General features: G+C 36.4%; 1 protein-coding gene across 7 annotated transcripts in view; it reads left to right on the top strand.

Annotated features, from left to right (window-relative positions):
- sdk2b (sidekick cell adhesion molecule 2b) overlaps nt 1–16,314 on the top strand; it is a 316,027-nt gene that overhangs the window by 258,980 nt on the left and 40,733 nt on the right. For all 7 annotated transcript variants that reach the window (XM_051913942.1, XM_051913947.1, XM_051913946.1 and 4 more), the window contains exons 10-16: nt 876–992; nt 5,589–5,756; nt 5,897–5,999; nt 10,653–10,829; nt 11,552–11,688; nt 12,849–12,996; nt 15,833–15,973. In XM_051913942.1, coding sequence (XP_051769902.1) covers nt 876–992; nt 5,589–5,756; nt 5,897–5,999; nt 10,653–10,829; nt 11,552–11,688; nt 12,849–12,996; nt 15,833–15,973 — 991 coding nt within the window. The remainder of the gene's footprint in view (nt 1–875; nt 993–5,588; nt 5,757–5,896; nt 6,000–10,652; nt 10,830–11,551; nt 11,689–12,848; nt 12,997–15,832; nt 15,974–16,314) is intronic.

The raw sequence follows: 16,314 nt of genomic DNA, 5'->3' as shown, positions 1-16,314 counted from the left end.
AAGAACATCTGACTGTACATGAATCATTACATATCAGATCAGGCATTAGAATTAACACAGTCACTTACATGTTGCATTACTGTCGAGTCCATATTGTAAAAGTCTGTTTGCAAAGCCTGCGCTGAAATGCGAATGATTTACCAAAGAATCCACAGTAAAATGCACTGAATACAAATAAATAATGCTCAACTGAGACATTCACATAGTTAAAAATAAATAACCATATTCCTAGCATTAGGATCCTTTGAAAGGTAATGTTATTTTTAGTCCTGTATCGCTCTTCTCTCCTCGTCATCTCACTAACATGCCAGTGAGTGGGGCTAACATTGCAATGATGAAGTAGATGTTGATTTCTTCTGCGGAGGCGGAGTTTCACCTGTCATAGATAGGCACATTCCAGGACGAGTCGTTCGCTAGGCCTGGTATCAATAAGAGCTTTTATTGGACTAACAAGGAAGTTTTCAGTTCTGAAACTTACAGGATATTCTTGTAGTTCGATGACCTCTTATAAATCAAAAGCTCAAGTTGATTTCTTAATTCATGACCCCTTTAAGTATTAGCCTTTCCCTTTCCCTTATCAACCAGGCTGGAAATTGTAAGGAACTGTTTGTACGCCCACCTCCAAAATCCCAATTTATCATGCCTGTCTACATTTCCCAGTGAATTGTTTTTCTTCTTTTGTTCAACTTTTCGTTTCATACCTGCTTTCATTCTGTTGTTTTCTTTACATGTTTGGTTTCTAAGCCAAGCTTTGATCCGCGTGAATCGTGTTTTGTGTGATTTTCCCAGTGCTTATGAATGCGAGGAAGTGTTTGAACGTGTGTGTGCCGTTGTACGTCTTTGTTTCTCATGCAGTTGGTGTGCTCCTCTCACAGGTATAGCTCCGAACATCACAGCAGGGCCTTCCGACAGCACTGTGATTGACGGCATGTCAGTTATCCTGCACTGTGAGACCTCAGGAGCGCCCCGTCCTGCCATCACCTGGCAGAAAGGTGAAGAACACATTCCTCATTGTCTACTCTCACACATTTCCAAAGAACCACTACAAAGTGTCAGTTCCCAGGCTGCACTTCACCCCAGTGCCTCTATGTTCCTCTGTTTTACCTACTCTGCCTGGTTATTTTCTGACACTATATTTACTGTTTTGCTGCAATGCCGCCTTCACATATTATACTGTTATGATTGTGTGATTTGACATAGGCTACAATTATGTAAATATTGTTTTATATATGCACAATGTAAAAACGGTAATATTGTGAAATAGTATTACAATTTTAATAACCGTTTTGTATTTTAATTTATTTTATAATGTAATTTATTGCGGTGATGACTAAGCTGATTTTTCAGCATCATTACTCCAGTCTTCAGTGTCACATGATTCTTCAGAGATCATTCTAAATGCTGATTATTATTGGTGCTCACTTATTAATAATGGGTCTTATTAATTTCACTGTTGAAAAGAGTTTTTTGCTGCTTAATGTTTTTGTGTAAACTGTGATACATTTTTTTTTTTTTTTTTAATTATTAAATGAATAGAAATTTCAATGAACAGCATTTATTTGAAATACATAGAAATCTTTTATAACATTATAAATGTCTTTACTGTCACTTTTAATCAATTTAATGCATATTTGGAATAAAAGTATAATTAATTTTAGTAGTATTAATTTAGTATACTTTTTTTTAATCTTTCCCCAAACATTTTATTAGTAGTGCATCACAGTTATCAAAAAATTAAGCGGTACTAATTGTTTTCAACATTGATAATAAGAAATGTTTCTTGAGCAGCAAATCAGCATATTAGAATGATTTCTGAAGGATCATGTGACACTGAAGACTGGAGTAATGATGCTGAAAATTCAGCTTTTCTATAAGAAATAAAATTGTTTAAAAATATATACAAATAGAACAGTTGTTTAAATTGTAATACATTTTCACAATGTAGTTTAACTGTATTTTTGATCAAATAAATGCAGTGTTGGTGAGCATAAGAGACATCTTTCAGAAACATTATTCCAAACTTTTGTATATTAAAGAAATAATCCACTCAGGGTTGTACTTTACTGCGATTTTACCACAGTAAAAGGGTGTTGTTAGGCATGACAAAAAACTAAAGTGACTAAAACACCCTTAAGCATGCTCATAACAACTTTCTTTAATATCCAAACTCCTCATTAAAAATCATTGTAGAAGCTAAAAATACATTTTTAACCAGAACCATCTGAAATGTACTGTAAGTTATTGGTTGCATCAAAATTATGATTCTGTAAGGAAACAACTGTATGGAAGACTGACAAATTAGAGGAGCATGTCCGTCCCCAGAACCGTGCTTTACATTTCTTGTTGGAGCAGAAGGAAAGAAAACAAGCTTGCTTGTGGCTTTAAAGGATTAGTTCACCCAAAAATGAAAATTCTGTCATTGTTTACTCATCCTTCTGTTGTTCCAAACCCATATGACTTTTTCTGTGGAACACAAAAGAAGTTTTAAAAAATTGTTTTGGTCCCTCTTGTCCATAAAATTATAATGAATGGAAACCAAGGTTGTCAAGCTTCAAAAAGGATGCAAAAGCAGCATAAAATGTAATCTATATGACTCTCACACATTATTCCAAGTCCTCCGATACCATAAAATAGCTTTGTGTGAGCTGCATACCCACATTTAAGACATTTTTTTTTTTTCCATTAAAAATCTTGACATTTGCCATGGTTGTACTTAGTGTGTTCGTGAAAGAGTAGCAATGTCTGATTCAAATCTTTTCAATGAATTGGTCACAGCTCACTGAAAGGGAAGATTACAGGTGCATAATGACTTAAATTTCAGTCAGTTACTCTCACAAAACTATTATATGACTTTAGAAGACTTAGAATATATTACATGAGTCATATTGACCACCTTTATTATACTTTTATGGTGCTTTTTATGTCCTTTCTGAGGCTTGAAACCTTCAGTCCCCATCGGGACTAATTGCATGGAAAGAAAAAAACAGTGCAATTCCCCTTTTGTGTTCCACAAAACAAAGAAAGTCATACGGGTTTGGAAGGACATGACGGTAAATACTTTAGCAATAAAATGTAAATAAGAGTGTCTGTGTGTTCTTTAAGTTTTGTTGATAACAAATCCATAGATCTGCTTCGTAATCCAGAGCTGAATTTGGGTTCAAACTAACAGCAGAATGTGTATCGTAAACTCAGGTTCAATAAAGTTAAAAAATATATAATATAATATAATATAATATAATATAATATAATATAATATAATTAGTGCTGTAAAATCAATAAATCGTGATTAATCGCATCTAACATAAAAGTTTGTGCTTACATAATATGTGTATATATATTATTATATTTATAATATATACACACACACACACATATATACAGGTGCTGGTCATATAATTAGAATATCATCAAAAAGTTGATTTATTTCACTAATTCTATTCAAAAAGTGAAACTTGTATATTATATTCATTCATTACACACAGACTGATATATTTCAAATGTTTATTTCTTTTAATTTTGATGATTATAACTGACAACTAGGAAAATCCCAAATTTAGTATCTCTGAAAATTAGAATATTACTTAAGACCAATACAAAGAAAGGATTTTTAGAAATCTTGGCCAACTAAAAAGTATGAACATGAAAAGTATGAGCATGTACAGCACTCAATACTTAGTTGGGGCTCCTTTTGCCTGAATTACTGCAGCAATGCTGCGTGGCATGGAGTCGATCAGTCTGTGGCAATGCTCAGGTGTTATAAGAGCCCAGGTTGCTCTGATAGTGGCCTTCAGCTGTTCTGCATTGTTGGGTCTGGCATATCGCATCTTCCTCTTCACAATACCCCATAGATTTTCTATGGGGTTAAGGTCAGGCAAGTTTGCTGGCCAATTAAGAACAGGGATACCATGGTCCTTAAACCAGGTACTGGTAGCTTTGGCACTGTGTGCAGGTGCCAAGTCCTGTTGGAAAATGAAATCTGCATCTCCATAAAGTTGGTCAGCAGCAGGAAGCATGAAGTGCTCTAAAACTTCCTGGTATACGACTGCGTTGACCTTGGACCTCAGAAAACACAGTGGACCAACACCAGCAGATGACATGGCATCCCAAACCATCACTGACTGTGGAAACTTTACACTGGACCTCAAGCAACGTGGATTGTGTGCCTCTCCTCTCTTCCTCCAGACTCTGGGACCCTGATTTCCAAAGGAAATGCAAAATTTACTTTCATCAGAGAACATAACTTTGGACCACTCAGCAGCAGTCCAGTCCTTTTTGTCTTTAGCCCGGGCGAGACGCTTGTCTGTTGTTCAAGAGTGGCTTGACACAAGGAATGCGACAGCTGAAACCCATGTCTTGCATACGTCTGTGCGTAGTGGTTCTTGAAGCACTGACTCCAGCTGCAGTCCACTCTTTGTGAATCTCCCCCACATTTTTGAATGGGTTTTGTTTCACAATCCTTTCCAGGGTGCGGTTATCCCTATTGCTTGTACACTTTTTTCTACCACATCTTTTCCTTCCCTTCGCCTCTCTATTAATGTGCTTGGACACAGAGCTCTGTGAACAGCCAGCCTCTTTTGCAATGAACTTTTGTGTCTTGCCCTCCTTGTGCAAGGTGTCAATGGTCGTCTTTTGGACAACTGTCAAGTCAGCAGTCTTCCCCATGATTGTGTAGCCTACAGAACTAGACTGAGAGACCATTTAAAGGCCTTTGCAGGTGTTTTGAGTTAATTAGCTGATTAGAGTGTGGCACCAAGTGTCTTCAATATTGAACCTTTTCACAATATTCTAATTTTCTGAGATACTGAATTTGGGATTTTCCTTAGTTGTCAGTTATAATCATCAAAATTAAAAGAAATAAACATTTGAAATATATCAGTCTGTGTGTAATGAATGAATATAATATACAAGTTTCACTTTTTGAATGGAATTGGTGAAATAAATTAACTTTTTGATGATATTCTAATTATATGACCAGCACCTGTATATATATATATTATGTAAACAAACTTTTGTTAGATGTGATTAATCGCAATTAATCGATTTGACAGCACTAAATATAATATAATATAATATAATATAATATAATATAATATAATATAATATAATATAATATATTTAGGGCTGTCAAATTGATTAATCGCGATTAATAGCATCTAACATAAAAGTTTGTTTACATAATATGCGTGTATATATATATATATATATATATATATATATATATATATATATATATTATTATATTTATAATATATAAATTTAATAATATATATACACACATATTATGTAAACAAACTTTTGTTAGATGTGATTAATCGCAATTAATTGATTTGACAGCACTAAATATATTATATTACACTAAATATAATATAATATAATATAATATAATATAATATTTAATAAAAAAAATAATCAAATTAATTTGTATTAATTTTTAATAAAATAAAATATTTTTGTTATAAGTTTTATGTTCATCATGCAACTTGGTTCACTAATATACAGCAGATGCCAAATGATGCATGGTTACCATTTTATTTTTGCTATTTTATAGCATAAGTATTTATACCTGGGTATGTGTGTGACCTCCGCAGGAGAACGAGTGCTGGCAAGCGGCTCGGTTCAGCTACCGCGGTTCACTCTCCTGGAGTCAGGAAGTTTACTCATAAGCCCCTCCCACATATCAGACGCCGGCACCTACACCTGCATGGCCAGCAACTCCCGTGGCATAGACGAGGCCTCAGCTGACCTCGTGGTCTGGGGTGAGTGTGTTTGTGTTTTGAAGTGTATAGATCAGAGGCTTTCTTTATACTTTATGATGTCCATGTTCAAGTGTGTTTGCATGTTTGTGTCTTACACCTGTGCATATACTGATGTGCGTTCACTTGGTTCCATCTTACAGCACGTACACGCATCACTAATCCACCTCAGGATCAGAGCGTCATCAAAGGAACAAAAGCCACCATGACCTGCGGTGTGACGCATGACCCCAGCGTCTCAGTCAGGTGCGGCCCACATACATTGACTGCAAATAAATGTAAACACAAAACGTTTGGCATTTTACTTTTACTTTAATGATAATGTAACTAAAGCCATGTGTGTGGGGAAAAATATTAACCAGCTACATGTTTACTTTATTTGAAGAAAATATGAATATTTCACCTTCAGAATGACATGAAGGACACTGCTATGTAGTTGCTTAGTGGTACTAAATGGATTTTTGTGTGTTGCTATGAAATTGTTAGGCTGTTACTAGGATGCTAGAGTCTTCAGGATGCTTTTTAGGCTATTACTATGTGGATGCTATAGTGTTATGGGTGGTTGCTAGGGCATTTTTTTAATGGATGCTAGAGTGTTATGGGCGGTTACTAGGGTGTTACTAGGTGAATGCTAGAGTGGTCCTGGTGGTTGCAAGGGTGTTATTATGATGATGCTAGAGTGTTCTAGGTGGTTGCTAGGGTGTTACTAGGTGGATGCCACAGTGTTTTGGGCGGTTGTTATGGGTGTGCTGGTTGGTTGCTAGGACATTACTATGTGGATGCTTGAGTGTTTTGAGTGGTTGCTAGTCCGTTACTAGGTGGATTCTAGAGTTTTCTGGGTGGTTGCTAGGACATTACTTGATGGATGCTAGAGTGTTATGGGCGGTTACTAGGGTGTTACTAGGTGAATGCTAGAGTGATCCTGGTGGTTGCTATGGAATTTCTTGATGGATGCTAGAGTGTTATGGGTGGTTACTAGGGTGTTACTAGGTGAATGCTAGAGTGTTCCTGGTGGTTGCAAGGGTGTTATTATGATGATGCTAGAGTGTTCTGGGTGGTTGCTAGGTTGTTACTAGGTGGATGCCACAGTGTTTTGGGTGGTTGTTATGGGTGTGCTGGTTGGTTGCTAGGCCATTACTAGGTGGATGCTAGAGTGTTTTGAGTGGTTGCTAGTCCATTACTTGGTGGATGCTAGAGTGTTATGGGTGTTTGCTAGGGCATTATTGTGATGATGCTAGAGTGTTCTGAGTGGTTGCTAGGGTGTTACTAAGTGGATGCTATAGTGTTCTTTGTGGTTGCTACTAGGATGTTTGGGTGGTTGCAGTTCTGTTCTGTAATGTCACTCAAATATGGTGGGATTCAGGGAAACTTACACAGGTAATGATATAGATTCACTTTTAAGCAATTAAAATGCATCAGTGAATCAAAGTTTAATGATAAAAATGTTTAGAAATCAGAGATCTGTAGAGAATCTTGTCAGACACTGGTAGAAGCAAAACTGTGGAACAAATGCTAACATTGTATTCCCTCCATAATTCAATTGCTAGAAGACATCTTTTTTGACAGTTGAACAACTGCAGAGTTAGCGGTGACATTGCCATTTTATTTTCTTGTCTTTCAGCAGTGTCGAGCAATGGAGCACTTAGGAATATTCTAGTAGAAATATCCCAGTGCTGACATTAAGCAGAATGCAGGGGGTTGTTAAAATTCCTTACCCTGAGTATGAGCAATAGTGATAGTGATGCATGCCTTAGCGATATCATAGCCTGTCATGTTTCACACCATTCAATTCCCAATGGATAAAATCGTCTGACGTTAATGACGCCACACCAGCGTGAAATCATGAGCCATTACATTATCTCAACATTTACAACTCCCGTATAGATCCCCAGAATCCTTTGAATCTCCCTTGAATCTCATTGTTCTCAATTGCAGCCTCAACCATCCTCCATTACGGCAGACCGGCATCAAAGAGTGATTTGAAGGCAAGATTCAGACTGAACTTCACTTAGTGACGACTTTTAAGAGTTGTTTTCAGATGATTCAGTGATGTCAGGCTCCCTCTGTCTTTGCTTCCATTTCTTTCTGTCCTCCGTAACCTCCTTCCGAACACCCGTGGAGGCTTTTCGCTTATTTCGTAAAGAATGAGGGATGAGAAGGAGGGGTAATTGTGTTGGATGCAACCAGTAATTGATAGCAGCAGTAAAAGGATTTCCAACAAGCCAGGCCATGATGCAATTAATCACGAGTGTTTGTGAATGCGTATCTGTTTCCATCGTGTGTGTGAGAGTCTTATCGATTACGCAGAGGTTGGACACATCTGTTAGAAGCTTCTGATGACCTTGGATGTTCCCTGAACACTGTGCAGTGTCTTTGTGATGAATGTAATATGTAGAGCTGCTCAGTTAAATACACTGTTTCATACACAAAGGTGTCATGTGGTAACTACATTTGCCAGACCAGTGGCACAAAGGAACGATTGCTTTACTGACAATGAAGTGATGCAATAAATCATTGTCATGCTCTCTCTCTCTCTCTTTCTCTCTCTCTCTTCTAAACTATTTTTAGTTTAATTAGCTGTTCATTATTAGTTTTTAGTTTAACTTTAATTTGTATTTGAAGACATCAAGGCCGTTACTAAGTGGATGCTAGAGTGTTATGGCTGGTTGTTAGAGATTTTATTTTTGGCGTTTTTGTCTTTAAAGTAAAAAAGTGAAAAGTGGAAAGTGACGTGATGTGTGGCCAAGTATGGTGTCCCATACTCAGAATATGTGCTCTGCATTTCACCCATCCAAGTGCACACACAGCAGTGAGTACTGAATACACACATACCATGAACACACACCTGGAGGCTGTTGTTTTTTTGGGGTTTTTTTTGCTGCAGCACCCGGGGAGTGATTGGGGGTTAGGTGCCTTGCTCAAGGGCACCTCAGTTGTGGGTAATGAGAGTGGGAGAGAGAAGGAGGGTGGGGTCGGGAAAGGACCACAAGTCAGGATCATAGACTGTAAAAAAGAAGGATAGCACGTCTCCTCTTCCTTCCACTGTAGAAAATGAAGCCAAAATATCCCAGTAACGGTCGTTGCCGATTACATTGTTAGGAGCCTGAGTCTGTGCAGTAGTGTTCCTGAGGTGGAGCCACAGGAGCGCCCATATTCCCACTCCCACAGACTCAATCACAAGCACAGCTATCGATCATGATGTTACACCCCTTTTTATAGCATCAAAAAACTAAAACTAAAATCAAACTTATTGGGAAAATGAACACTTTAACATAGGTCTGCATGATGCAAAAAAATTCTTTGCAATGTAATTGGATCTTTTAGTTTGGCTCGCATCCCATTCAATTACATGGAGAGGGCAGGGTTTAAGACCTATACTGCAGCCAGCTACCAGGGGGCGATCGAAATTCTCTGGCTTCACTTTTCAGGTCTTGTGTGGCACACTTGGTCGGGACTTGAACTCAGGTTGCCCTAAGCGCAACTGACGTTACATGTCAGAGCACTGCCCACGAACCATTGGCTCTGACTGGTTGCTAGGGTGTTACTAGATGGATGCTAGAACATTCTGGGTGATTGCTAGTATGTTGTTGGTGGTTGCTAGACCATTAAAAGGTGGATGCTAGAGTGTTCTTGGTGGTTGCTATAGTTTTACAAGATTGATGCTAGAACTGGGTGGTTGCTAGGGTATTACTAGATGGATGCTAGAACATTCTGGGTGATCGCTAGGACGTTGTTGGTGGTTGCTAGACCATTAAAATGTGGATGCTAGTGTGTTCTTAGTGGTTGCTATAGTTTTACAAGAGTGATGCTAGAATTGAGTGATTGCTAGGACGTTCTGGGTGGTTGCTAGGCTGTAACTAGGTGGATACTACAGTGTTCTGGGTTATTGCTTGGCTGTTACTAGGTGGATGTTAGAATATTCTGGGTGGTAGCAAGGGTTTTAGTAAAAAGATGCTAGAGTGTTGTGGTTTCTAGTAGGGCTGCACGATTTATCGCACGATACGAAAAATAACATTGAAATCACGCTTAAACGCAATTCTTAGTGCGATTATGAAATTGCAAAGGCTGCGATTATTTTTTTTCTTATGTGCAGTTTGTCAATGAAGTATGGCTCTAAATGCTAATCAATTATAATTGCTTATAATGTACATTTGAAAAACACCTTTCCAGACATGAGAAGCATTAATTAACATCTTGGCCAACAAAAGACAACATTTAACAACATGTTTTTACTCCAAACTCACTTCATAACAACAGTTGAGCATCCTTCTGTGAGATGATGTGGCTTCTTACACAGAATAAGGCAGTCGTGTGTTTATTAGTCATGTTTAATCAAAGCATTTCAGTCTTCTGTTTATTCAGCTACAGCAATAGTATAATGCCCATAGGGATTTCCTGGAATGATATGTGTTATATACTTCTGCGGCAGGGCATATTTGGAGTTTCTGCGCAAGAGCGCCCTCTGTCGTTCGGATGGAGAAGCATTTACTACTGATCACAGAGCCGTACAGCTCTGACAAGCTGCGCATAAAATAATCGCAGCCTTTGCCAAATCGTGTGTGATATATCGTGCAGCCCTAGTTTCTAGGTCTTTATTAGGTGGTTGCTTCTAGTGATTTTAAAAAGAGGGTTTTAGGAAACACCACTATTAACATTAACACTGCAAACTTTTCACAATCAAATCCAGATGGATCAAATCAAGTCCTGCTGTACAATATTTCCTTAATTTTCAGCTTCACTGAGAAATGTCACATTATAAAAATACAATGTATTTGATGTTATCTGTATTTTAATGACAGAATATAACAGCTACGTATCACAGTAATGGTCTTGAAGTTAACTGATATTTATAGATTTTTAGTATTGGTTTTGTATGTTGTTGTTTGTGTGTACGTTCAGGTTTGTTTGGGAGAAGGACGGTCAGGTGATCTTCCCTCTGTCTCTGCCTCGACTGCGACTGGATGTCAATGGAACGCTGCACATCTCTCAGACCTGGTCAGGTGACATCGGCACATACACCTGCAGAGTGACATCAGTGGGCGGCAATGATTCCCGCAGCGCACACTTACGCGTGAGGTCAGAGATGAAAACTCTCTCCCATCATCCTCTCTGCTCTGTTCCCTAGCCACGCAGTCCTTCATCTCTTCTGATCATTTCTTTTTGATTTGTTCTCTCTCCTGCTCTCTGAATCGTACTTCATTCAGTTTTTCAATATCCCTGTTCATCACCTGCACTCATTCGGTTTCTTTTTCGGTCTCGTTGCCTCTATTTTTTAATTTAATAGCATAGTAGTTATTGTCTGCTCTCATTTTTTTCTTTCTGTTCATCTAATTTTTTTCAAACGTGTTTTGATTCACCTTGTCTTTTTCCTTTTTGTTTTATTTTCATGATTACAGTCATTTTAAACTCATTCTTTCATTTCCACATTTCTCCAATGTCAAACATTTCCATTCTCTTTTTAAACTCTTCTTTTATTCCTGTCATATATATATATATATATATATATATATATATATATATATATATATATAAAATCTATTTTATATTTAAAGTATATGTCGCATTTACAGGGGCTGCAACTTGATGATACAATCAATTGTGTTGTTAAAACTAGTCAACTAGATAGCATGTAACATGAATAGTTTTAAATGGCAACCTGCATTGACCTTGGTTTTGTAGAATAACCCATTTATGTACCTGTTTTATTTAGACATTAGACATGGAGTGCTCATTTAATGGCCCTGAAAAGTAAAGACTATCTCACGCTCTCTTCTTCTTAAATAACATATTACCCACAGGCAGTTGCCTCATGCTCCTGAGAACCCCACCGCAGTGTTAAGCACCACAGAGAAGAGAGCCATAAACCTGACGTGGGCCAAACCTTTTGATGGGAACAGCCCTCTTATTCGCTACATTCTGGAAGTGTCTGAAAACAGTGAGTAAAGACCTTATATGTGGATCATTAATCTTGGGCAAGATGTGTGATATAGTTACCTTGTTATGAATTTCACTGATGATGTTCTGAAAGTCATAATAATGTTAAATAGAGTAAATTATTATTATTATTATTATTATTATTATTATTATTATTATTATCAAAATAATTTGTTTATATTAATACACCAATAATAATAGTTATTATTTAAATACTGTAAAAAATCCATTTGTTTATATTATTATTATTATTATTATTATTAACAAAATAATATGAATAAAAGTAATTAAATGATAAAAAAATAATAAATAATAAAATGATTTTGTTTATCATATTAATAACAAACATCAATGATAGTATTTATTATTATTATAAAATTAATTTGTTTATTATTATTATTATAATTAATATTAAAATAATATGATCAAAGTAATTTATTTGTAATAATAACACCAATAATAATAATTATTATTATTATTATTATTATTATTATTATTATTATTATTATTATTATATTATTATTAAAATAATATGAATACATTATTAAGAAAATTATTTTGTTTATAATAATAATTATACTAATAATAATAACAAACATCAGTGATAGTATTTGTTGTTGTTATTATTAAAATAATATAAGCAAAATTCAATTGTTTATATTATTATTAAAATAATATGATTAAAATAATTTATTTATAATAATTAATACCTATTATTATTTTTAAATACAAACCTAATTTATTTATTTATATTATTATTATTATTAATAACTAATTTTGTTTATATTTTGTTATTAAAAATATTTTATTAAAAATAATAATAATAAAAATTTAAATAATAACCAATAACAATATTTAATATAATGTTTAATATAATATAAGGTTTAAGGTTTAGCAAATATCACAAACAATTATTAAAAAAAAAAAAAAAAAAAAAAAACATGAAAAAGTTATTGATGCTACATTATTGGTTCTTCTTATTCTTCGTAAGTTTGTGTTCTTCAGGTTTTTTAAAGCACCACTAAATAGAACCATTAAACTTGAAAGGCTCTTCAGTGGCTTCATAGGACCTTAAGTAAATTGTCCTATGCAAAACCTCTTTTTTTAATCTTTAAGAATCTTGGTTTAGTTCATTATGTGTCCATTATCTGCTCTACACAGACGCTCCTTGGACAGTCCTGTTGGCTAACATTGAGCCAGAGTCGACCGCTGTAACGGTCAACGGGTTGATCCCGGCACGCTCATACCAGTTCCGCCTGTGTGCCGTCAACGACGTTGGCAAGGGCCAGTTCAGCAAGGAGACTGACCGGTAAGCTGATCATAGGGTCCTAAAGCCTGTAGAGTATCATAGCTGTGCCCTGTCTGACCATAAAGATAACTCTATCACTCTGTCACAGCATGTGAAAATTGCCTGTGCTCTCATGGGACAGTGTCTATGGGAGGATTTATCTGTCTGAACGCTCTGTGTATACGGCTATATTTTTCTTGGATGTGTTTATGTGTGTCAGTGTACCTTCCAAGGATCAGTGCAATCAAAGCCCTCAGCATGTAAAGAAAGCTTTTCGACACTTAAATTAGACATTCAGCAAATGCCCCCATCAGAACGGACACAAATCCCTCTGATTCTCCTGAGGTTTGAGACAAACCTCTTCTAGCCACGATAATCCCAACTCAGAATATACAGGATCAAACCAGCCTATATACAGTAAGAGAGAGATACAGAGAGATCATATTACATCTCAGACAGTATATAGCAGAGACGGACCATTTGAATTTAGGAGAAACTAGCTAGAGTAAAAGAAGTCCCGCCTTCCAAGTAAAAGAGCCAATTGTCAATCAGCAATGTCATCGCTTGGTGTTTACAACATTTCTGAAAAAAATAAATAAATAAATAAAAAATAAACTTTTTCACAGTTATTTTAGCCTAAAAAACAAGTTTGCAATACCATTCATGTCCTATTTTATTGCTGATTAGAAATATTATTAAAATGTACATTTTTGCAACCCAAGATGGTCGTCGAGTGAACTGACTTTCCTTGACTTTGGCTACATCTGCAGCTCCTGGTCTTACTTTACATTTTAGTGTCTTGTATTTAGTGGTCAGTGCCAATATATCAGCTGATATATGCCATTTCTTAAAAATACTTTTTTTTTTTCTGAGGATAGTGTCGGAAGTAGGACATTTATTTTGACAGCGATGAGAATGTGCCCCTCGCATCTGGAGTACACATGTTGTTTGGTACTTGTAAAGTTTGAAGCAGAATCATATACCTTTCACAAACTTGTCCATGCTTAGTGAAGAACCAAGCATATTCGTTTATATTTTCACACGGTTTTACAATACTCAATTCTGATTCTTCAATCGCGCCATCTAGTGGTTTGTTATTACACAACAACATGCGCTACAACTGATAACTGATAACTTCAACTCATTTTGAGGTAATAAAATGTCAAATTAATATTTGTGTTATAGACCTATTTTGTGTTTGCAAACAGCGATGACGTTTTTGTGGGCGGAGCCTACCTGGTGGCAGAAAATAAAGCAATACGCCCCAAGAAGCTCTGCTCCACGTCGTGCCTAACAACGCCCATTAGCTGTTATAAATTCACTGTAAACCACGGCTTCACAGGGCTTATTGCTTTTATTAAACGGTTACCACACACTACAAATATTAAAGCCAAGAAAATATGCATCAATGCAACTTTCATGAAGTAAAATCACTAAAAACCTTCCTTCCACTGGATAAACTAGTCCCTGACCGTGAACAGCAAAAGAAGTTACATTATTACGCCATTAGATGGCGCCAAAGACTGTCTTTATGAGTGATTCAGTCAGTGGTGAGGACTTTTAATATTGAAAGGACCGAAACTTGTGAACACGGAACAAGACGCAACTGACAAATGTTTTGACTAGTGCTGTCAGTGTAATGGCACGGGGAAACCCATTAACTGTTAAAAGACAAGATATCACAGCGGACATTCAAACGGATTTTTTATTATGAACATAGGACTGACCTAAAGGAAACTGCTATATCTAAATGCAAGTAACTTACAGTCGCTCACTCGATCTCTCTCTCTCTCTCTCTCATAATACTCTACTATAATACAGTAAGCTTAAATGAACAATATCAATGAGAACAAACATATAGCTACTAAGAGTGGTTGCTAAGGGTGTTGTGTAGTGATACGCAGAATCGTTGGGTGAAGCGGTCATAGCCTTGTTTTATCGTGAATATTGACCAATCAGAATCAAGGACTGGAACTAACCGTTTTATAAAGACAGTTCTGCTGTAGCAGTCTGTGGAAACCACAGAATAAAAGAATTTAAAAAAAAGTTAATTTCATATTATGACATATTCACCAGAATTGCGAGTTATAAAGTCTGGGAGAACTGGGATATATATATATATATATATATATATAAACAAATGCAAGAAAAACAGTGAGATAAAATGTTATAGGCTATGTTTAAAAGTTATCTATGTAAAATGTTATAGGTTTAAAGATTAGTTCATGCTGTAACTGCTATGTATGTACGTATGTCCCCTGTGAATTACATATGTGATGTTATGTAGACTTACTGTTTACATCAAATTTATGCTATAATAGTAGACTAATTGCAGGTTTCATCAGTCCAGTCTGTGACTTACAACATAAACATCTGAGTTTAGCTTCAAAGGGCGTCTTCAACAATGGTATTCTTTAAAAATGAAGACTATTTTTTTTTTTAATTCAGATTCTGACATCCAAAGGCACAACAAAACATTTTTTCTCTTATGCTGTGGATTTTGCACATTTTCCTCCACTTGCTACCGCTGTTTTTCTGCCACCACTATGCGCGCGCAGCTGCAAGTGACGTAACTAACTGTGACGTCTGCTCCAAATTGGGCAAGTATCTGCATATTAAGCTGGACAGTTTCGCATTGGGGTCTTGTATCACCCTGAAGAAGTTTCTTTTGCATAACAATCTGCAGACTGTACACTATCCCTTAGACTTGCCACGCCCCCCTTTTATAATTCCGGGCCCCCCATAGGGGTTGCACCCCCCAGTTTGGGAACCACTTGTTCAAGATATTGGCATCAGCCATCAAAAAATCCATATCGGATGACCATTACTTGTCTTGTGTTTACCTTCTCTCCTCCAGGGTCTCTCTTCCAGAAGAGCCGCCCAGCGCTCCCCCTCAGAATGTCATTGCCAGTGGCCGCACCAACCAGTCCATCATGATTCAGTGGCAGCCACCACCAGAAAGCCACCAAAATGGCATCCTGAGAGGATACATCATCCGGTGAGACATGTTTACTCATGTCAGGGGTCCTATTGTATTTTAAACCCTTTGTTTTTTCTATGTTTTACACTTATTTCACTCTCAATCTTTCATTGTATGTTTTTCCAAGTCAGCGGCAATATGAATCTTTCCCAGCTGGGTTAAATTCTCTTTCCCCACAGCAGGTTTGTGGGTAAATTTGATTGTATTGTATTATTTCAAGGCTACTCCAGGATTTGAGCACTTCAGGGCATTTTCCTCTCCGTCAGTGATGACAGTGAAATGGACTTTTTGTTCATTTATTTATATATTTTTTCTGTTCATCATTGAGGAAAGCTGAAGGCCGTCTTTGATATTGCAAA

Source organism: Ctenopharyngodon idella, chromosome 12 (assembly GCF_019924925.1).
Source record: "Ctenopharyngodon idella isolate HZGC_01 chromosome 12, HZGC01, whole genome shotgun sequence".
NCBI lineage: Eukaryota > Metazoa > Chordata > Actinopteri > Cypriniformes > Xenocyprididae > Ctenopharyngodon > Ctenopharyngodon idella.
The sequence above is the reverse complement of the archived record's forward strand: the minus strand, read 5'-3'. Positions and strand labels throughout refer to the sequence as shown.